Genomic DNA, 22,804 nt, shown 5'->3' on the forward strand with positions numbered 1-22,804 from the left:
TGAGTGATGTATGCGCCCTCTGACAAAGTACTCTGAGCAAAGCAAACCAACGATGCATTCACAAGTGTTCTAAGGTCACCACTGTCCTAGTCGGACAGTGATCATACTTAAGCGCTTTGAACTCGTCTTCCTAGCTATCTGTGAAACTAATCACCGAACAAACACAAATTCGTGGGAAACGTGGAAAAAACAAATCAATAAAACTCAAGGAGACTCAACCGAAAACAGGTGCCTATTAAAACGCTATCCAATCCCTACCGCACTTTCTACAGGAGACTTTGCTTATCTTATGTTTTGCATTTAAGATCGAACTGAAATGATGAATCGAAGTTTGTGGTTAAAGCCCGAATGATTACCTTCAGGACTATTCTTACTTGGTAACATAGGCTTTCTCAGGGGTATAGATGTAGGGAACCCCACCTGAGTGCAAGAAGAAAAACATATTTACCGCTACTTCTTTTCTTCCTTGTGAGTCCTTCCTTGAAGAGCTTCAGTTTGGTTGCACCACATACAGACTACATAGCATAGGTTGTCCATATGAGAAGTTTTCTAGATGTTGACTCATTGACGATATTGGGAGACAACGTAAAATGCTTCTGATGAAAAGCGACGTCATCTTTACAGTTGAGTTATAACCTTTTGCGCTTTCCCACAAGGGTAGGCAATCAAGTTGTTCACAAATTCTGAATCATGTCTGTTTTGTTAGTTCCAATTCCATTGTGTCTTTTTCATCCATAGCGCACGAAGTGTTGCTCAAACCCAGCGAGGTGTCCCCTGTGAGAATCATCAGAAAGAAGCCGGAGAAGAAAGCGAAAAAGCAGGAAACTCGAGATTTTGTGATAGATCAGGTTCAAGACGACAGCTACAAAACTTGGGTCACAGAAAAAAGCATTAAGCCAGGCAAAGAATTTTCCATTGTTGAGCCAGCCGATGATACACAAATGAAGCAAAAAGGTGAGCATGATGAAGTTCGCATTTCACGGTCATTCAGTGCTATGCAGTGAATGCATTTTTTGGCCATTGGCATGGTATTTCAGCTCAGACTCACGCCACTGCTGCTTAAGACTGTCACATTCATTGATCCAATAGAGTGGTTCCCTTTAAAGACAACTAACGGCAAGATCGGTCGCTCTAGGGCAGGTGATTACGCGGCGGAACATAATGTTACATTCCAGCTGCTAGCATAGTTGGACCACTTAGTACCTCTGCTATAATTATTCAGAACAGTAGGAGCGTAAAAATATTGAGATATTACGATCGTTTCATTTTTAACAGTCGTCAGCGTAAAACATACACAGGTGTGCAGTTCAAAACGTAAGAAGTGTGTACGTCATGCGGAAAGGTGTACGATGCCGTGGCAGATGAGCAATATAAATCGAGACTTCCTCTGCAGATAACATCTTGCGCCTCAAATTCAACAGCCAATTGCTGCGCACCAGCCCTAGCGGCACGCGGTTGCTTGCCAGAGTTGCGAATGTTCTGCAGTCGGCTGAGTGGGCAGATGTCTCGAAGTCGTGTTCTGGTTGTATGTATCAAATATTTTGAGATGTGTCTGGTCATCTTTTAATGGTGACCGGTCTGTTCTGTCAAATATAAGCTGCCGCAACAGCAAGTGCCCTGATAGCTGAAAATTGTATAGATTGATCTGCTTGTTGCACTGGATTGGCTGAGTGCACAGAGAGCTTTGCAGTTGCACAACAAGAGCCGTGTGACTTTCTACTTGATACTGTCGAACACATGGTTACTCCTAAGGGGTATATGTGCCGATGAACTAGGGTCCGTCATACGATCACCAAAGTCGTAGAGCTGTACGAAGCACCTTGAATGGGCCTTCAGGACTGTCCGGTGCTACAAATACGTACCGAGTCACTCTTACAGGCCAACGGAGAGAAGCTTAAAAATGAATGTTTTGGGCCTTCTAGGTTGTAACCAAACTAGCGTGCCAGCGGGCGCAGTCTGGAAACTATCTTTGCAATGTTAGATTGCAGCTTGTTTGTTCCACGAAAAACGTGGAAGAAAGTATGATTCTAAGTGGAGAGGTCAGAGTATGAACTGAATTAGCTCTTCAAATGCAGAAATTGGAATTCTGTCAACTTGTTAATATGCAACGTTTGAATACCCCTGGTTTTTCATCTTAGAGATTGATTAAATGGCAATCTAAGTGAAAATTGGATTTAATCATGCGGCAATCAGAGGACGATAACATGTCATATTTAAATTTTGGACTCCTCCTTTCTGAAATTCGTGCTTCTACCCTTCACCACAGGACTTTACGTGTGTTGTGCTGAAGTGCATCAAAGAAAACAAGCAAACGGGAACTGGACTTCCCGAACTCTAGCTTCACTGCGGTGGCCCGTCAGCCCTGGAAATGACCTTTGCCATTTATATCCCACCCCTCCTTAAAAATTCGCCTGGCCCGATATGTACTGGAGTTAGGCTTCTCGAAAACCTATAATAATTCTCATTAGGGGAGTGGCCCCACTAAGAACGAGCTTAGCACGTTGATACTTTAACTAAAGTTCAAATGTTTTGTCTTCTCACAAAAGCCAGTATGCTGCTACGTGGCTGTTTGCTTCAGCTCGGTCCATTCTGGATGCAAGCACGAACATGTGCACATCAGCTCTGCTTAGAAGGACCGGCTGTGGTTAATGTTTTGTTTTGATAATTGGCTGGCCGCAATGAGTCCCAAATCTGGCCTGGTTGCACAGGTCAGGAGTTGATACCGAGAACGGTTTCTAAGTTGCTTGTCACCTGTTTGTTCTTTCGGGGTGCCATTTTGCACATCCGATAGGAAGGGAAAGTCCTAGCTGCTAAAAATGTCTAACCAACAACATCATCGGATCGTAAAAAGCCGCGATCTATGTAGCGAACCGGCATGTTTTAGGATATGTTTTTGTGACGTTTAAAGTTCCACCCAAAAGTGTCGTCATTAAATGATTGGTCACTGTAGGAAAGAGTGGCCTCAGAAAAGGAACACTGCACTTATTCATATTAGGAAGTGAAATTTCGCCTCAAGATTTTGAATCCTGATTTCACCTAGAAACCTTCGTGACTGAGCCAAATAACAACTTGATACATTCCGGTCTACTGGGTTCCGAGTCACTCACATCGTTTAGTATGCCCTCAAACGACTGATATGTGCAAAAAGAATAGTAACTCTAGGAAAAGGCGTTGTCCAGCCAGAATGTTTGTTTGACGTACTAGGAGAGCCCATCTTCATCTCCAGTCGTGCGTTTAAATATCCCTCCAGAAATGGAGAACGCGTTCGACCAATATCTCCGTGACGTAAAATGAATCTTTATGCACATAGAATTGAGGTTTCAGCATGCGTAGTTGAAACGGACTGAATAATTCTTCATGTGTTGAAATATATGCAACTACTCATAGTATCTATCAGCGTACATTTGTAGCAATCGAGACGTGAAGTTGTTGCGTCAAGCCACTAGTCAGATACTGGACCGCATGTGGGTGGAAGCTCGAGAGATGGACGTTTGTACTTAGGAAGAATAAACGGAACGGATGTCGCCCGCCTGAACTACTCAAGAAGGAGAAGTGAACGTCTGAAAACACAGTTGTTCATATTTATTCGATTCGTTTCAGAGACCCGTGGGACAGTGGTCATACCTAAGGACTCCTCGTAAGACGGTGGGAAAAAGACGCAGACAGAAGGGTGAAATTAGTAAGAAAATTTTGGAAAACTCTGGGTGAAACAGAGAGCCTGCTCAGTTTTGTGGCAAAAAAGCTGAATGGTGAAATGTGCTAAAGATGGCCTTACCGTGAGAGAGTCACTTGAACGTGAGGCTTCTATGGAGTTGGAAGTATAGAAAAGCAATGGTTGATGGCAATCGAAGGGGCCGTTGTAATTCATGGCATCTGTTAGGGGAAGTAAAGTACCTAGGTGCGAAAAACAATCACTGTATTCGGCACAGTTTATAACTGCAGATGTCTTGCAGGCTCGTTGTGTTCATAACCAACCGTTGTACCTGTACTGGGTGGGAAAGTCAGAGACATTTATGAAATTATGTACAGCTGGAGGAAAAACGCGGAAACATCGTCTTGGAGGATATCACCGTTAATTAGCAACGGAGAAAAGAATTGGCTTTCCGTCCCAATGAACTGCGTGCGATTGGCGACACAGTCTCCAGTGCCCAAGAATCTTTTCTCAGCGCATAGCTCAAAAGCCACTGTTGTCAACGTCTTCAAAGGAGATGTTCAGTCGATTATTGAGGATTACACGACCTTGAGGCTCTCCTTCGGTGAACTAACCAAGCACCACAATTCTCTGTGGAAGAGAACTGAAGCTATGCAAGTTCGTAAAAGCTCAGAGATTCCGACGGTGCACATCTCAAACAACTGGCGTCGAACAGGGAGTTTTGCTGCCCGTTACTTGGAGCGCTCGCTAGGAGCCAGGTATTGCCATAGTAGAAATCACTAACTGAACCGAATGGCTGTTAATTTTTTTCTTTGGAATTTCAGCACACCCTCTGAGTAGCAAGAGCGAATTATGATCGGGACCAGAAACTTTACTTGTCTTTACTTGTTCTTATGCACCTCTGATACCAGATACCACCAAAACATGCGTGCATTTTGATGCACTTTTTGGGTGGCTCCACAGGGCAAAGTATTCGAGGTTGCATATAGTTAGAACCACCGCGCCAAATGAATCTGACAGCGGTACCGATGTAACTTACTAGGATGCAATAGACATCACTCACGTATCTAAATGTAGGCCGATAAAAGCGACCACATTAATATGTTTAGAGTTAACCTTTGCTTGCTTTCAGGCACTCCGGAGGAAATCCAGTGCTTGTTTATCACGAATATCTAGATGGAGTTGTCTTCTCGTTCAGTGAGCTCATTTTCCAAGGTGTAGGACCCAGGCAAATGTTGACGTCTTTCCTGCTGGACTTCCGGCTGCACCTGTTTAGTCTGTCAATGGATATTTCAGACGGCTTTCAATCCATATAAGAAAGCAAACATAGCCTAGCTTATGGACCTGGCCAAATTACAGGCAACCATCGCTAGAACAACCTAGCCTGTATGACCTTCCAGGTCGTGAAGATTTTCTTGAGACACACAGAAGACCCTGAAAGTGTGGAATAACGTCGAGTATTCTGACGCTGGAGAAAAAACTGCTGTGAAAGTAACTCAGGTATACTGTGATCAGCTTTATGCGAGTGCCTACTTGAGTACACTGTGTTTATTGACTCGCTTTGCTAGGACTTTTAAATTGCTGTAAGACAAACTACTTTTTAGTGCTGATGAGTGTATCTTACCACCGAAAATAGTAACCCCAGCTATACTACCAACCGCCCTTTGAAGAGAGAGGTCGTAATGAGAAATTTTTGTTTCTCGACGATAATTATTCTGGTTTTATCTTCATATAGACAAGCTTTTTCGTTGAAAGTATCGTATTTCTCATGCTCTTGAGGATGTTGCCTCGTGCGCACTTTAGTCATGGAAGTAATCTTCCTGATGTCGTGTCTCAGTTGTCTAGTGTTTGACTGGGTGCTTGGCACTACACTGCCGACACAGCTGGGGTGCGAAGTAAGCGGACTGCACGCATTTCATCTGCCGATTGAAGAATTACATTACCCAATCAGAATGAGACATACGGAAGGAATTTACCAAATTATGGCCAATATAGCCAGCGGTATTTATACATGACATTCATAGTGGTGGACTTAATGTATTCAATAACAAAAATAAACACGAGGACTTTTTTCGACAGAACGGTCATTACTGTCATTGGGTGCGTGGAAGGGAGGAAGCAGTTAGGGTCAACAAATTGGCAAAATGCGAGTCTCAGAAAAGATCAGGATAACAGACCTTAAAAGACATTCTTAGAGCGTCAGTGGATAGAAAATTTGGTCCACTGATGAGCGAAACAAGGGAATTTTCAAATGATGTTCGGATTCAGCCAAACTAGTTGAAGTACGTCAAATTATGGAGTTTGAAACACCAAAAAATATGTCACACGCTGCATTTGGTAGGAAATTAATCCCAGGTGAGGCCAATGCACCTTACGAGTTTATTCAGATGGGCTAATATATCGATGCTATAGGGACGTAAAATCATTACCGTACTTGCTTAACTATTTGTTATTTTCGACAAAACGAGTAACGCGGCTGTTTTGAATCTAATCTAACACAAAGTAACGCAAGCTAAATACTGGATTCGTAATTAGATCTGATCTTCCCTTTGAATACATCACTCCTAGACGGAGATTAGTATGGCGACCCCCAAAGAGGGGTCAACTGTAGTTCAAATTTTGATGATGATGATTTCAAGCTAGGTCGACCCACCATAGGAACACTGTACATTATCGAATGGCATCAGAGTTGTACGTCTAACGGATTCCAAAACTCACCGGATAACAAGTTAACTTGTCCCTTGAACTGTGGGTAAACGAGTCACATCTAGAGAAGAGTGATGCCTTACCAAAGGATGCCTCAAAGACAAGCCACAGGAACGCCGATTTACTGGAGCGCTAGCATTGGTGTTCGATTCTGCTCTCTTGTCAGAATGTTGCAAGACGTATAGCTACAATCTAAATAAGGCAAAAACTCTTGTGTGACTGATCGGTTCTGGATCCGCAATGTTCGAAATCTACTCGGATAAACTTTCCAATTGTTCACCGCTGGTTTGTTTGCTCCCACTTAACAGCTGGTGAGACCAGGGCACACTTTTCCGATCAAATTACCGACCGGTTTTGATTGATCTGCGAATGAGTGATTCTGTTTTTAGCAACTTGTTAGGCCTAAACAATTTGTGATGTGCACCATCACACGGTGACATTAAATAGGGATGGAAGGCCGTTCGGATTTGAGGTTTCTTGGAACAGAATTCAACTTCCCTATATTCATTCATGAGGTGTTTACCACTACCATGCCAGCTGCCTCACGTCCATCAAGGGGGGCCTTGCACAGACTGCTAGAATTTGCCATTTTCCTTTGTCTTTTGTAACCACACTACTGTCCTTTGGGATCAATAAAAACTGCAGTGTTTAACCGACTGATGGTCAACTTGGCCAAGTAATCCGTATGAATCCTCTAAGTTTGCCTTATTACCGGTTGTATGCAGTCGGTTTGTCCTGAAACGAAGGCTCTACTCTTTGATCCCAGTGTTTACATCACATCTTCTGTCATCTTTTCTACAACTAACGTGTGACCTAGGCTAAATATCTGAGGTAGAGAGCATTTTATTTACAGCACTAGCTTTTAAGAGGTTAGTTAGTTTTCAATACTGTCCTTGAAGAAAGTCCAACAACTTTGTCTGACTTCTTAACACCTGCGTGGCTTGCACCCATGGTTTTCACTCTTTACTGGTTGTCAAACAGTTTATGTGGTTTGAAATGCATTCAACTTCTTCTAGAAATTCGTTTTGTGATAAATCTTGTGCGACCGCATCACACTGTTGTTGTTATAAATTATCTCGTGGAATAAGTGCCGAGGCTTTTTATTTTTAGTTGACCGACGCAATTCAAGTCCCCGTATTATGCTTTACAGAAACGTCTTTTCAAGTTGGCACAAATGTCGGACAACAATCGGAAAGGCCCATGACGGATGCCGACTCCAGCTATGTCCTTCTTGCTTCACTTATTCCTTCAGTGCTCTGTTTGCTATTGGTAATCGCCCTAATCGGGTATATAGGTCACCAAAAACGTATTTACCAACTAAAGCATGTTCCACATCAACACAACAAATTCTGTGCACCTTGTCAGCAAAGAGCCCCCAGGATCGCACTGACCGTTGCATCCACTCCAGTCGTCGTGAACAACGATACCTTCAAAGCTGACTCTCCCTGTCTAAATAAGACAAACTGTAAACCACCTGTCCATACCACCTGTACCAAACTCGGCACATCGCTTCCACACTACTGGAACCCGGTTGCTGTAAACGAGCAAGACGCTGGTGACACCAGTATTCCAGGATCCAGTTGCCATGGTTGTTCAGAAACTGCATGTAGTCCTATGTGCGAAAATATTCACAGAATATACAACGCTTTACCTCAGTCCTGCAATGCACACTCATCTAGTTCCACCGGAAATAGTCCCAAATCAACGTCAATGTACCTTACTAGGACTGGCATGAGGTTAGGGGAGAACGAAGCCGAGCAACCTGAAGAACTAAGAGAAGCTGAGCGTGACGTGACACATACTACTTGTCTTTCTAACTCCGAAAGCGAAACATCCAACTCAAACAAACAACCGTTGGTCGACTGTAGACCATTCCTCCATCACGTTCCAGCAGCATGTTACCTTCAACACTTCGGACAGACTCGTGTGCCTCTGAGATTGAAAAATTGTTCACTGTGTGATACAAACGAAACAACAAAGAATCCACAAGCCTGGCCAGTAGAAAAGAAAGTGGTTCGTTCCATAGCCTCTACACTTCTCAATACGCCCTCTGTTATAGCGATCAACAGCGACAACCCAACATTGTTGTCCACCCCGGGGAATTTGTCTATGCAAGCAGGCTCACCACTGACAGAATCACGGAACGCTACATCTTTGAGACAATCAGAAATGCATTTCAGAGCACCTCCGCCGTTGTTTACACCCACGAATAAAAATCCTTTCTCATTTTCAGGACATTTCATACTTTCTTCAAAACCTAATGGCAACTTGAACAACAAAGCGATACGTCGCGTACCTGTGGTCCGGTACCCACATGAGGTGGAAGAAAACAGTGATGAAGATAAAATATCCGTAGTTGAAGAGCCAAAGGAAGACGTGATAACTCTCGGTACACAACATACTCAAGCACCACTGAACTACAATCGACCCGACCTATGTCCCTCCGTAAATGAATCTGACGAGTTGAAACACAAACGCAGTAGAACAGTGAGCACCGGGAAGCAGCTGAACGAGAGTTGCTACGGCACGGGATATTTGTCAGCAGTAGAAACTACTGGTGAGGCCTACACCACTGAAACTTTCGCGCAGTGTACTCCATCAACACCTTCGTTTTCTTATCGGGCATTTTCGGACAGACTGGGAGCCAAATTCACAGGCTTCGAGACACCGTTGAGTGAAAATAATCGGGACACAGATTTTCGAAAAGCTACCACTGTAATTAGTTCAGAAATGTCTTCCTCATCCATCATCTTCCCGTCAGGAAAACCACGGTGATGCTGAAGTTTATGTTGTCTGGAAACAACCACAATCCAGGCTTTTTATATGTAGTCAAATTTAATTACCTTTGCTCATTAGGGAACGGTTCGATGACTCAACGTCGCGGATTCTTTAACATTCATCCGGTAAAAAAGATAAGACAAAAATTTCCGTTGCCTACCGTATGTGCATAAAACCTGACGTTCGGCAAATCAGTCTTTATGTATTACTTTTTCCGTTTACCTCCCTCTTGAAAGTAAATACTGTAAGGTAGAGAAGAGAACACCGGTAACTGCACTTTTTATGACACTTGTCGGATGTATACGGTAATTTATGAACACCGTAATTAAGATTTTACACACATACCCACCAAAATTCTCCCTCCTCTATCTTCATATATGTGAAAACTGTCCTTGGTGGTCAAACCAAGTCAAGTTGACAAACATTTTTTCTGACTTTCTCCCAATAAATCAGGTCATTTAATTGCAACATCCTTTCATTCGTTCCGGGTGTGCATTTTTGTGGTAAATCGAGAACCGACACATCCCTCCCAAGCTGGTAATGGATGCTGCTTTGACATAAGCCGAGTTACGGTCTAACGGTATGAATCTCGTAACTGAGTTTCTCCCATTAACTGGTCGACGCTGTGTGATGGGTAATATACTGAAAACCTGCACACGGTTCCTTGGGGAAAACTGTTTGTTCCGAGGCGGATGTTGACATACGTGATAGAAACCTAAAACTACAAGGAAAAAACCATTTGTAGATATACAACTGCTTTAAAAAATAACCTGACGGCTAGTTGGTATAGCATTTCGTGCCGTCAAATGACACTGGTGTCATCTGTTCCTCTGGGAAAGACAGCATGACGAACTAGTATCCGATTCTGGATTATCCCATCACCTCAGACTGAGGCGGTGAACCCCCAGACAAGGTAGGCATACTCGTACGTGTTTAGCGCTCAGCTGTGTATGCAGCAGTTTGAAAGCCTTTTTCAGCCTAATCTTGGGGGGGGGGGACGAACGAGACCGGGTGCTGAAAAAAAGGACAGTGCCAGAGGCCACCGCACACTCATACTGTAGACCTCTAAAGACAACGAAAACTCGAAACGTGTACGAAGGGTGGCCAATTGTTTACACATGGGCATATGCGTACCCAGTAATTGTTAACCAGTAACCGGTTTGACGCACAGAATTTAACCTCTAACACTGTTGTGAGCGTAGCACTGCGCAACGTAAGCGGGTCAAACCCGGACGACATGACGAAAAGACAACTCTGGTGCTGCCAGCCTGTGTTAGGAGGCTTTTCATAGGTCTATATGGAGATGACCGCAAAGAATCAAAGGTCTTCACTTTGGATGGATCAGTAGCCAGCGGTCCTAATATACTAAGCCCAGACTACATCCTTGCTCAGTATGCTTATCCATGGGTTGATCTGTTACGATCAGTGCGGCAAGAGTCGTGGAGTGTTACTTTGGACACCATCGCAAGGTCGGTTTTATAATTTCTTGTTGTCTACCACAATAGCTTCCTATTTTGTGTTGCAGCTTTCAGTCTCCTCGGATTCGCCTTCTTATGCATTCAACCAAACTGTCCGAGCATCTACGTTGCTCCATTTCAACACTCCGTATTCAGCTGTCCACACAGTAACTCCATCAGCATCTAGTTTTACCCCATTCGAAAGCATGTCAGAACAAAAGCATGAGGTTGCGCGGGACTTTTGTCGCCATTCTGTTAAGGAGCCTCTGCAATGTATACCAATTACCCCTTCATTTCAGCCGATCCATAGTATCTGCCCAGTGCATATTACGTACAGCTGTTTGGGTATCAGATGAATCTCCGCTAGAGTATTTCGTGGCTTTCATTGTTACACCAGAGAAAAGACAACATCGTTGCTCTGCAGATGCACGGTTGAGCCTTGCACACCAAGCTCCGGTTTCCCTAAGCCCACTTTTTAATCCGAGAACTCGGCTCATGACTGACAGTCAGATCCGTAGGTTTACCGATTCTGTACCGGGATCTGAAGTCTTACAGAACTTGACTTGACTGCATAACACTGAACATCATCACGTCACATTCATTCATTCATTTCTCAGTATTTAGGTAGGCCAAGCTAGCAATTAGCTAAAACTAAACAAGCTCGGCTTTTGCAATATGTTTAAATGTCAGCATGGATTAAACTCTGCTTCAGCAGACATTTTCGGGCCAAACAAAGGTTAGCTGGTATTCCGAATTTCAAAAACCTTGACTGTTCTACAGAGGATTATTTATTGTTATTACTGCGGAGGAAATCATCATGATCTGAAAGTATAGAGATGAGATGTCCCGATTTCACGACGTACTCTCGGACACCACGCCTGTTAGGCGTCAGGTCATCCAAGCACAACCATAGGTCACCAATGCAAGGTATATATTGAGGGATCCTCAAGTTAGCCACGGCAGACAAGAGACACCCGCTAGGAAGCTCAGTTTGACTTGGACTAGTCGACGACCAGTGTTGTAATGAAACTTTGCATGAACTACCTAAAGTCATTTAGTGCACTGCAAGCATATAGTTCCGAACAGAGAAGTGTTACTTTTCAATTTATATCTTGGTCTAATTAAGCCCAACTGTGAACACCTTCGGAGTTTGAACTGAAGTGTCTCCATTGGCCTTCAAGCTACCCGGAGGTTTGGCAACAAGAAGTGGGCTATAACTGTTTGCTTAAAAAAGCTGTGGCTCGCCTCTAAATGCCCAGCCAGAGGATGTCTTTCCTTCTTACTTAGTTGTGAATAAATCGGAATTCGAAAGTCACTCCTCTAGCTGTATGTCAACCAAGGTATCTCACCAGTAATAGCCTGAAAATTGCCTCATTTATGTACCCACAACAACAGTCCCGTCTGAAGACGATGATTCACGCTGAGACCTTTGTGTCAAGGAAATTGAAGAGTGGGTGAAGATCACTTCAAACGCCAAACCTAAACGGAAAACACTCCACCTTCAAGACATCGGGTGATATTTGAAATAGGTTACTGTTTTTGACAATTCTGGTGTGTTCGCTGCTGAGAGGAAAATTTCATAGTACTCGTGACCTTGTAATCGTGTAATCTTTAACCAGATGAAGTGTGCAGATTTTGAATCCCTGGTCCAGATGATAGTGATTTCATGAACGAAGCTCAGGTGAAATATTTACCCCTTCTGATAAACATATAATGGAACTCAGAATATGGAGTCAACACAGTTACGGTAGCTTTCAAACAAAATCCTGGAGGCACCAGCTTGCACATGGGGTTTAAGGAGAGAAGTGACAAAGAGCCAATGTAAATGAAGTGATTTATTTAATGAAACATGAAATCCCTGAGAAGGGTATTACAGCAATCATTGATGGTTTGCCTATTTTTCCAGGGCGAACATTGCTCCTGAGCGTCGTTAGTTATTCAAATAGCCAAAACAAATTCTGTGGAAATATAAAGAGTTCATACAAGATGTGTGCACTTCTACTTGATTTATTAAACATTTGAGCAAAACTTGAGATTAAGACTAGCAACTAAACTAAAAGTCTGCTTTTTACCGCATTCGATCTAAATCGTTAAGAGGAATTGTCACTAGCATGTTATGGCAGTCTAGAGATTCGTACAGACTATTTCGGGACCAGCCTTCCGGATGTTACTAAAAAAGACAGTTTGAGCAATAATCACTAATTTGAACAGAACAAATCTCGTTCCAAAGCAATTATTCTGGTTTATTCACATCGAGGCGTGAAAGTACTAGACTCAGGCTTTGTTCTAGTCTGAACCAGTCAACAGTTCCTTTGCTTTGGATACTCGACAACCGATATTCGAAGCGAGTTCGTAACCACTGCTCTACCGGGGCACTTCGGACATAACTGCATTATCTCCTTTGAACGGGCTGAATCATGAAGGGTCAGAAGATGTGACTGGTTCACCGGGCGCCTCGAACCACCAACTAATAATTGTTTTGACATCGTAGATGAGTCGACCCGCCTGTTGGGATTTCTCAACCAGGTTAGGTCACAGACATCTCAAACTTTCTGGGCACCATCTGGCCGATTCGAGGTAGTTTAGGTATTTGTAGAATTTGTGCTCACGTTACATAAGCTGGTTTGACCAATCTAATCGGCAGAACGTGGACGCACCCACCCATTTAAAAGTCACAATCCAGACTCGTTCAGTCTACGGTGGGGGTGTGTTGGCGTCGAGCTGGCCTCGCATGTCATATTTCCAGGCTTCGTATCCTGAAGAAAGAAATGTGTGCTTGTGCAAGCTTGATTGGGCCTCCCCCTTCTTCTTATCTTGTTTTTAATTCACAGTTGATGTTGACCAACTGGTCTGCGGAACATCAGAGGATTTCTAGTCCCAATGTTTGCAGTTAGGTTGTCGTGTCCGTCTGTTGGTTTGCGCGGGATCTACGGGAAAACCATTTCAACTTATAAAGACAAACGTGGACAAACGGGCACGCTTGTTCGATAAAGGTATCTTCGTGACGGATCGCTAGATTGAAGCGTCGATTGGTTTGGCTTGTACAGGCCCAAATTTCATCTGTCATTTCTGAACACGGATTCCTCCGTTCAGCTAGTTTCTGCTCCCTAACCCGTATCTTACTCCCAGGATCGAAGATCCCAATCTGCTTTTTAATGCGCAGGGCTCGACCAAACATTAATCCAGAAGGTGACACACCAGCGTACTCGTTAGGTATTGTGTGCTATGCAAGCAAGAGCTGACTTCGGCTCACTCGTCTGAAAACTAATGGCGACTGTGAGTTCCTGTTGTGGGCTGAAGACCCGAGGTGCTTAACGCCACTTTGGAAGTGAAGCTTTCGAAAAACTGGAATGACAAGCGGTCTACTGCCTTACGTTTTTGAAATCCCAGGCTACGCAGGTAACGCGAGCAAGGCATTGTTACCTGAGCCTGTACATACCTAGATCCTCTTGGGATATGCGTCACTTGGCAGGAGACAAGCTATTCCGTGTATTCCGCATGTCTGTTGTCATGGTTTTTCCGATCACTGCCAAGGAGAGAGTGGCCCAGTTGGTTTCTACTTTTAGGACCGCAAATCGGTAGTGCACAACCTGATTAGGTGTTTGTTATCTTTGTTTATCTTAGGCCATCAGCATACCCTTTCGCTACATGTGGATGTGCGTCATCCAGTTCTGTGGACAACTTGTACGCTAGCTTGGTTTCTGTGCCACCCTGTCTATGGGTAGTGGAACCGTGTGGCTGGTCCATGGGTTAAGAAATACTTCACTATGGACAAAGGTGTATCATCAGTATTCATCAGCATTCTTTTCTCGACAGGTTGTGTCCTGGTTGTCGAAGCACTTCATCACACCATTCAACTCAAATGGTACAAAAACCATCTCAGTGTAATCCCGTGGTAACTCAACAAGAGCGTCTACAGTTGTTGTGTATTCATGAGTCACGCAATGGAGTGCGTAGGAAAATGCGCTTTCTAAGCAGTGCTCGTTGCGTCATTCATCTTTTCTTTCTTCATAAGGTCAACAACATTGAACACCTTTTTCCGAACATACTGACTAATGCGCATGACCCCAAAATAAGGACCAGTGCCTCGTTTTCTTTCTGCCAGTTTTAGGGTCCCGAATGTAGGAAGGAATTAGGGGTTATAATATACTAGGACAATTGTGACAGTGCTCGTGTTGGATGTGCAAACATATTCCATTTAACCTCACCCGAACATGAGATACATCCTGACAAATCAACTTGCATAACGGCGCCTGAGAAGGTAGGGTTCGGTTTCTGAAATAATCTGAACTCATTCTTATTCTAAGGTTCCGACGAATCAACCGTAGTGTTGACCTTATTATTCGATATATGCGGACCGATTTTATCAGAACAAGAGCCAGGGAGAAGGACAGAAGCAAAAGGGACCATATATGGCTTTGGTTGATTTACACTTTTATTCCGTCTTTCACTAAGCACATCATAAATCTTCTAACTCGGTTGGTCAGGGTACAAGTGCGTCAAAAAGGTAAACGCAAGCAAGTGAAATGCCTTGTACTAAGTTATCCGCCTAAACACCCCGCAGGTGGGTGTGGATTAGAATACTGTTTCATGAATGTTTGTGGTGATGTAAGTGAGATGGAGATGAAGTCGGTTTGAGGTTTGAGCGTGACTGAGACAACTCTTGCTGTCTGCGTCAGCAGCATAGTGATCATGATACATGCAAGCGGATGCTTACCAAGTAACAACGGTTTATTCGCAACGAAATCAAAAACATACAACTGTGTTCTGTAAATTTTTTGAGGCTAGACGGAACAAATGAAAGTGCCGAACTATGCTCGTTTCGTTCAGTATATCTCCTTGTAGTGTACCAACGCCAACCAGCAAGGCATCTATGTTTGGAGGATTATTGGACACAACAAGGAAATTACCGCACGTCTAAAATCAGTGCACAGTATCTAACAAAGCAGAGCAAAAAGATGCAAGTGACAACCCGGAATAAGCTGTTCTGAGAATAGATATGTTGCGGCGTGTTCATGTTCAGCGAATAGGACTGTGCTCAATAATCTGCCTGATGAAGTGAATGTTCGCGCTGTTGCGCAAAATGTAGACAAAATATTAACCAGATGTATACAACAAATGAAAAGTAATATGACATATATTAACTGCAAATCAACATTGTTGTACAAGGCAGATTGACTGCAGTCAGCAATATACATCACAGTTTGTTGCTTATCTGTCAAAAAACAGAATCTGTTGGTTTCAGAGGGGTTTGATAAACAATCGGTGGATTTATTGCTGGGCAACGTTGGTACTTGTCTGGTTTTTTCGGCACTTTAACTGTGACTCAAGAAGATGCTAAAAATTATCCCAACACCCGTTGTGCTACAACACAGTCTAACATACTCTGGATCAGTAAACTCACAGAAGCCCACGACTCTCCTTGTACGTTGCTGAGGTTCCCGATACGGAACTTTGAGTAACGCGTAAGTTCGACAATTCCGAATATCAAAAGGAAGAATTGGGTACGTAATTTAAGGTACTGTTTACACAAGGGTAAGCAAATGTGTAAAACAAACCAATTGTTCACGTTCGTAGCGTCAACAAGTTCACAGGTCTGTCACTGACCAGCACAGAGCAGTGTCAACGTCCGCACACCAAACAACGGCGAGCGGAATGATGGCTCAGTAGCGTGGGTTGCGATCGTCCCTTCCGACAACGGTCTCGTGATTCTCACTGGACGTGCGATCACATGGAACTCATGAGGAAACAAACCAACGCAGGCTCGGCAATCGGGACATGAACGCGCATGGGTAAGCAGCAGCGCACATTCACACACAGACACACATGTCAATACACAAGTGTCGGACAGGGCGGCCTCTGCGGCAAGGTGAGTGGCATGTACGGGTAAGCAGAACGACTAAAGATCAAAAGTACATAGGCTGAGTAAGCAAATGAATGGGGGATTTTCATAAGGTCAAGTTAGATTTAACACACGTTGTTTGAGACATTTTCACGATTTCTATCTGTTTGTGTGCAATACGCAATATTGATAGATAGGTTCTGAGAAGTAGGCGGGAGACCTGTCATAATGAAATCAGCATAGCTAAAGTAACAAAATGTAACGTCACACAGCAACCCCGTACGCGCGTGCTAATAGGAAGTTCTCAACCAACTGCGTGATTATGATGCAAACTGTAGGATATGGCGGCCATCTGTGTCTCAGACCGACTTCAGGTAAACTTCGCCCCACTACCTTATTGATACTCGTCACGATTTTTGGTTGCCATAACATACAGTCTATCTAGCTTAGATTCACGAAGCGGTGAACAGCCCTAGACAAAACGAATGCGTACGAAGCAACCTCATTCTGCTATCGCGTAGGTGGGGAATATTGGTCTCAACCTTGAAGGGGACAACGGAGTTCACACGTGGTCACGTATTGACTCACTACATCATTAAACTAGGAAAAGAAGAATCTCCATTAGGTCGCTGAAAACTCGTTAGCTGCCCACGATCGGTTTCGCTCTTCCTGAGGCTAATTAGGCTAATCCCCAAGTTGCTGACAATCTCAAACTCAATGGTAAAATTAAACCAAGGTGTTCATTTAAGTCGACGAATATGTGATACAATAAGTTTGACAGGTTCAGCATGCACGCACACTTAGTGGGAGACAAAGGCACGTGAACTCGGAGCGGTAGTTGTCACACACGCGGATTAGGACTGAGGAGCTGAAAGTAAGAGAGGCAGCTCGTCCTAACTTTTGTGATAGAAATGGAGAGACTATCATGATACAATGTTTAACAGGATCAAATAAAGCTGACACAGTCCAGGGCCTGGAATATATATGAACCTGCATCAGCGTCCGATGGATAAGCGGATTTTTGTCGTATTTACAGTTGCTATGACTAATGTGATGTAGGAATATGCATGTACGAGAACGGTGGGGGCCGACACCACGTCCTGCGTCTGCGCCTTAAAGTGAAGGAAACATTTACGCGGTAATCGAAATCAGGTCATCTTTTTGAAAGAAAAATTCCAGGCGGGGGGAGGACAAATATTTTGCTTGGATGAATACTCAAAATTAGAATGGTGTACTGACTCATGAAGCTCGTTTCATGAGGAAAGCAGAGCTGCGTAGCTAGTGTGCTTTCTTTAAGGCAAAATGAATTTGTGAGCACGTCGCTTTGTGTTGTGAGACGGAGTGAAAGTTGAGCGAATCTGTTGTATGTACAGTAAATATGGGCGTTGGTGTGTCAGCCGTAAAATCGGTGTTTCTGAGAGGAGGAATTTCGACTAAGCTATTTTCAAAAACTCAGAATTCTAATGAGACCTTGACCAAGCCTCAATACTAAGCCTAGCTATTGTATCGCGGTAAATCTATCAAACAGACCTCTAAGTGAGGAAGGGCGTTGTCTGTTAGACAAAGGCTTGAATTTTTCAATAAGCAAAAGGGTGATAAGGACAGAGGGAATAATCCCTAGTGTTGAATCTGCGTTACAAAAACTTCTGCTAATGGAGGCGGAGAGGTAAGTGGTACTGCTGGTCACGGTTGTTAAGTCCCAACAGCCAGGAGCTCCAAATATTACACCAGGAGAGCGAAATTCGTTAAACACCCTAAAACGGGTGGATGACATAGTAATTACAAATGGCAAGGCTAGTGTTGCAATGAATAAGAGTGATTATCTACGGAAGATCACGGAACACCTAGCTAAGAGTCCTTACCGGGAAGATCGATAATGCGAATGTTACATCTGTAGTATATATATATATATATAGTAGTATTGAGAGATATTTGCGGTCCGTGGTAAATCACTTAGGGCAAGGCCACTGGTATCGACTGTACCCCGAAAGCTATCCGACAACGATTTTATGGCCTTCCAAAAAATTCATAGACCAGATGTTCCGGTAAGAATGAGAGTCGACGGCATAGATTCCCCACCGCATGAACTGGCCAGATGCTAGGCCGGTATTTTAAAACAGCTTACCGGGAAATCTAGTACTTACATTCGTATGACTTTGTCAGCAAAGTGGCGGGGGTTACCGTTGAACCAGATTAAATCCTTGTAAGTTTCGATGTAAATTCGTCATATACAAATGTGCTAAAAGGAGCTCTTTAGAAACAGCTAAGCAACTACCACTAGCAGACACCACCCTTTCAGAACGGACACCGCTTAGGGTGATTGAAATAGTGGAAGTCAAAAATGCGTGCCTGAATCTCGCCCACTTCGTTTTCGACTCCGTGGTATACATTTAAGAGCAAAGTCTAGCAATGGGATCTCCAATATGTTCGGTTTCGGCGAATATATTCATTAAAGTATTCGAACAAAAGGCTCTAGGCGGACTCCCATACCCACCCAAGATATTCTGGCGTTATGCGAATGATACTGTCGTCGTGATGAAAAGAAACAAGGTTGGTGAGTTTAAAAACTGTATGAATGAGCTGAATCCACACATCAAATGTGGTATGGAGATAAAGTCAACCTCGGGTGCATCGGCATTTTTAACTGCACGACACACAAGGTCGGAGTAAACTGTAGTGTCTGTAATCCGTTGTCACATTTACCATTCTTCTTGAACTTGAACCACACTTTGTAACTGTCGTTCACATTGTATCATGACGTTTGTTTTAATGTTACGAATACAATTTTTCTTGGCGCGACTTCCCTGCTTTTTGCTGAGTCAGTGAAATTGCATCCGATTGGGCTGATTACTGTTTGCTGAAGTCGTGAGATTGGATTATTGTGTTTGTGTGAACTGTTGAACGTCCCAATAACTCCTCGTGACAATTTTCAGCTGTGATAACGGTCTACCGTGGAATTTACTTCTAAAACTAGAACTATCAGGAGAATATCCTTCTTACTCTGGATATATTCTTCACCGCCGAATACAATTACTGCACAACATTTCTGTGGTGAACATTGACTCTATTCTATTCATTCTGTTTAGTGTATTTTTATATGCAGACACCGGTGCCGTTGTGAACTACTCGTCTGCTCATCAGAAAATCGGTGTTTGCTAGTATTGCCTCATCAATATTTAGGCGTGCAAGGGCCCTTTGCACAGAAGAAGCTGATCGGACAGCGGCCCAAATTGAAGTATGCTACAGACTTCGGGGTAGTGGATATCCAACTAGTTTGAACAGGCGTCAATTACGAAGGGTGCTGGTGAAGGGAAGAAGGCACTCGCTGCGGGGCCATTTGTTCGGAAATGTCAACTGACCGGTTACAGACCATCGAACAGAGAAGCAAAACTTTAATCTGCATCTTAGTTAGAAAAACTGGACACCGATCTTCTTCCGAATGAGTCTTCCTGAACTTTCCTGGAGATTCATTGACTCCACTCATTCGTCGGTCAAATCCAAGTAAGTTTTACAAAGTGGCCCCAAGAATTCCGCAACAGATCTCCCCTTTTCAAAAGACGCAAAGCAAAATTCTACGAACAACACATACTACTCGCGTGCCTCCCCATCACTAGTATCACCGTTACACTGGTACCGGTGGCGAAACTGACGAGGATGGCTTTGGACGGCGGTTAGTCCATATAAACCAGGGACATCGGGGATAATTCGAAGGATTCTAAACACGGCCAACATAAGAGTGGCTTTCCAGAAGGGGAATACTCCGCGCTCTGCACTTGTGTAATTCAAGGATCGCCCCCTGGCAAACAGAACCAGGGACTGAGTCTACGAAATTAAGTGTAACGACTGCACCAAGATCTATATAGGACAGACGGCCAGGGAACTTCACACCAGAATCGGAGAGCAGAGTAAAAAATAAACAGGCCGCGGAAACGCGGATGAATATCAAGTGTTACTGAAAGACTCGGCAATTGCGGAACACGCACTGGACACGGGGCACAAAACGTTTCGAAAATTTCGAGGTTTTGAGGCGAGAACTACAGTCAACGTCACAGAGACCGATGGCCGAAGCGGTAGAAATCACCGAGCATCCTGGAGTTAACAGCATAGAAGGCGTGGAACTGGTAAGCTTGTGAAGGACGGTTTTGGATCATTCGAGATGACACCTCTTGGTGTGCGTCATTAGAAAGAGGGGGAGTCATAATCCGAATTCAACTTGAGCTCACTTCTCCCCAACTAAATTGTCGGAGAACTCACAAGCCCACAAAGGCCAACGAAATCTATATGCAGCAACCGCGGTGAATCATCAATTGGAGCACATTGAAGTGGAGGGTTAAGGAGCCAAACCCGATCAGAATTAGTTTGAAACTCCCCCAATCTAACAACGCAAGATTTTGACAACCACACTAACCAATAAGAGCCATTAATTGACGCCCAACACTGATCTAGTGTGATAATCTGAAGAGGACTTAATGATTGGTTCACCGTCTGTCTTATAACCTGGCCAATTCAGTGACCCGCCCACTTGGCCTGATGAAGCTTTGGTGCCAAAATCAAAAAGTTGTGCAAATAAAAGACTAACGATTGTCCACCAAACCCATTTGAAACGAAGCTGGAGCTTAGTTTTATTGCACTGGCACAAGATAATTTACCCATGGCTGGATTACATCAGCTGAGGAAGCCAAATGAAACGGACAGGACCCGGTAGACAGGAAGCAATGATATCATCCTGACCCTTTCTATACCTTTCAGGAAGATATGGGGACATGTGTACGGAAGAGTATTGAGCAAAAAACCAAATCAAATCATCCTTCCGAAGCTCCACAGGGGATGACGAATGGGTTTTGTCAGCCGGCTGTGTTAGTGGACAAAAAGTAAGGTTAAACAAGGTCATCTTAATTGCTCTCCTGTAGCTTATTTGGAGGGGACAGTGATGGGATTTTGTGGAAGGGTTGGATCGTTGCGCCTTATTTGTATGTCTCCTAAACGAATCCACCGCGAACAGCCAGAGAGAGACATAAGGAGGTGAGATATTATTTCATGAAAACAATAGAGGGTTATACTAGCAAGAGCTGTAGTTGAGAATTTCAGTAGTCCGTGTTGATGGGTGGATATCTGGTATGGAGAACGTGGTGACCAAGGTTTGCTAAGACGGTGCGAGAGCAAGCTCTCACTCCGTAAACACTTTGAGGTATACTATATATATATATATCCATATGGATTTCAGAAGAACAGACGTCTCTAATGGCTGACCAGTGACCGTTGGTCCGTTCGCTAGGTTTGGTAATTGGCCTACAAACTTCCGGTCACTACTCCAGGTAGCATCACCGGTGCGCGGTCAGGTGTGTGAGTCAGCATACTCTGGATTAAGAAAACAACTGTTGATAGAGGTGTGAATTTTGTGTACGTTCGATGAACGTACATGGCTTTACTCTTACGAGGTTTGGGTGCGTAGTTGAGCTACTTCGCCCATGATGCTGCGAACATCAGCAGTAGTTAGGCCACAATCCTTCTGCATGCTTGAGCCCCTCGCAAAAGTAGCAAACTAGCACTGCAAAACGGTTCCACCATTTCCGTAGTAGCGGGGACGGTGATCGGACATCACACCATAGGCTAGTAGCGGGCTTCACCAGTAGCATACACCGTTACACCACAACAGACTGCCCCCATAGGGTAGAAATAGTGGTTATAGATAGGCTGCCATTCAACTTGGATGCATTCAACTTGGATTCAACTTGCCCGATTTCATGTCTATTCTTTAAGAAGTAGCTCTTTACACCGAAGCAAGTTAAATGCGGTAAAGATGGGAAAACTGTGGGTGCATCCAATGTCTATAGCTGAAGCTGTCAGAGCTCCGTCTAGGGGTAGTGCAAGCAATGATATCCAATATATGTGGTTGACAAGAGTGCTCCTCCCAGAATTCGACACATTATGAAGTACCGAGTTGAATCATTTCACTGGAAGACAACTACTAGTGGTAGACGGGTTCCCGGCACAGGAGAAATGATCTATACAGCAAAATAGTACTCCTCCCTTACGTCATATATTATATATCCGCTATGATCTGAGCGCGGTACGTTTGAAATCGGTTTCGATTATCCCTCGTGCAAACTCGTGAAAAATTTTTTCTTTATATTTACACCTCCTATTTTACATCCAGTCCGAAACATGACATCAATTTATACCGATTACTCTCCGCAGCCGTTGATAGACCACAACACAATAGGGCGAAATGGCTGCCCGTCAAACGTCAAACACGGTATGCAATGCCACGCCTGCAAGGCCTGGTGGCGTTTCAAATGCACGGGATTACAGGACGACCAGATAAGCCGACTATCTAACTCTCCTGACCCGTTTGCCTGCGCCAGCTGC

The 22,804-nt window shown here is 43.9% G+C and overlaps 2 protein-coding genes across 2 annotated transcripts in view; one reads left to right on the forward strand and one right to left on the reverse strand.

The window, feature by feature from the left end:
* The window catches only part of T265_10044 (hypothetical protein), a gene marked incomplete at both ends in the record, with an annotated part of 29,564 nt that extends 20,132 nt beyond the window's left edge, over positions 1-9,432 (forward strand). Inside the window, 2 exons of the mRNA XM_009176298.1 lie at positions 739-954; positions 7,509-9,432. Coding sequence (XP_009174562.1) covers positions 739-954; positions 7,509-9,133 — 1,841 coding nt within the window. The remainder of the gene's footprint in view (positions 1-738; positions 955-7,508) is intronic.
* Positions 1-22,804, reverse strand: part of T265_10042 (hypothetical protein) — a gene marked incomplete at both ends in the record, with an annotated part of 102,615 nt that overhangs the window by 67,997 nt on the left and 11,814 nt on the right. The gene's annotated exons all lie outside the window — the stretch shown is intronic.

Source organism: Opisthorchis viverrini (genome assembly GCF_000715545.1).
Source record: "Opisthorchis viverrini unplaced genomic scaffold opera_v5_332, whole genome shotgun sequence".
Classification (NCBI taxonomy): Eukaryota; Metazoa; Platyhelminthes; class Trematoda; order Opisthorchiida; family Opisthorchiidae; genus Opisthorchis; species Opisthorchis viverrini.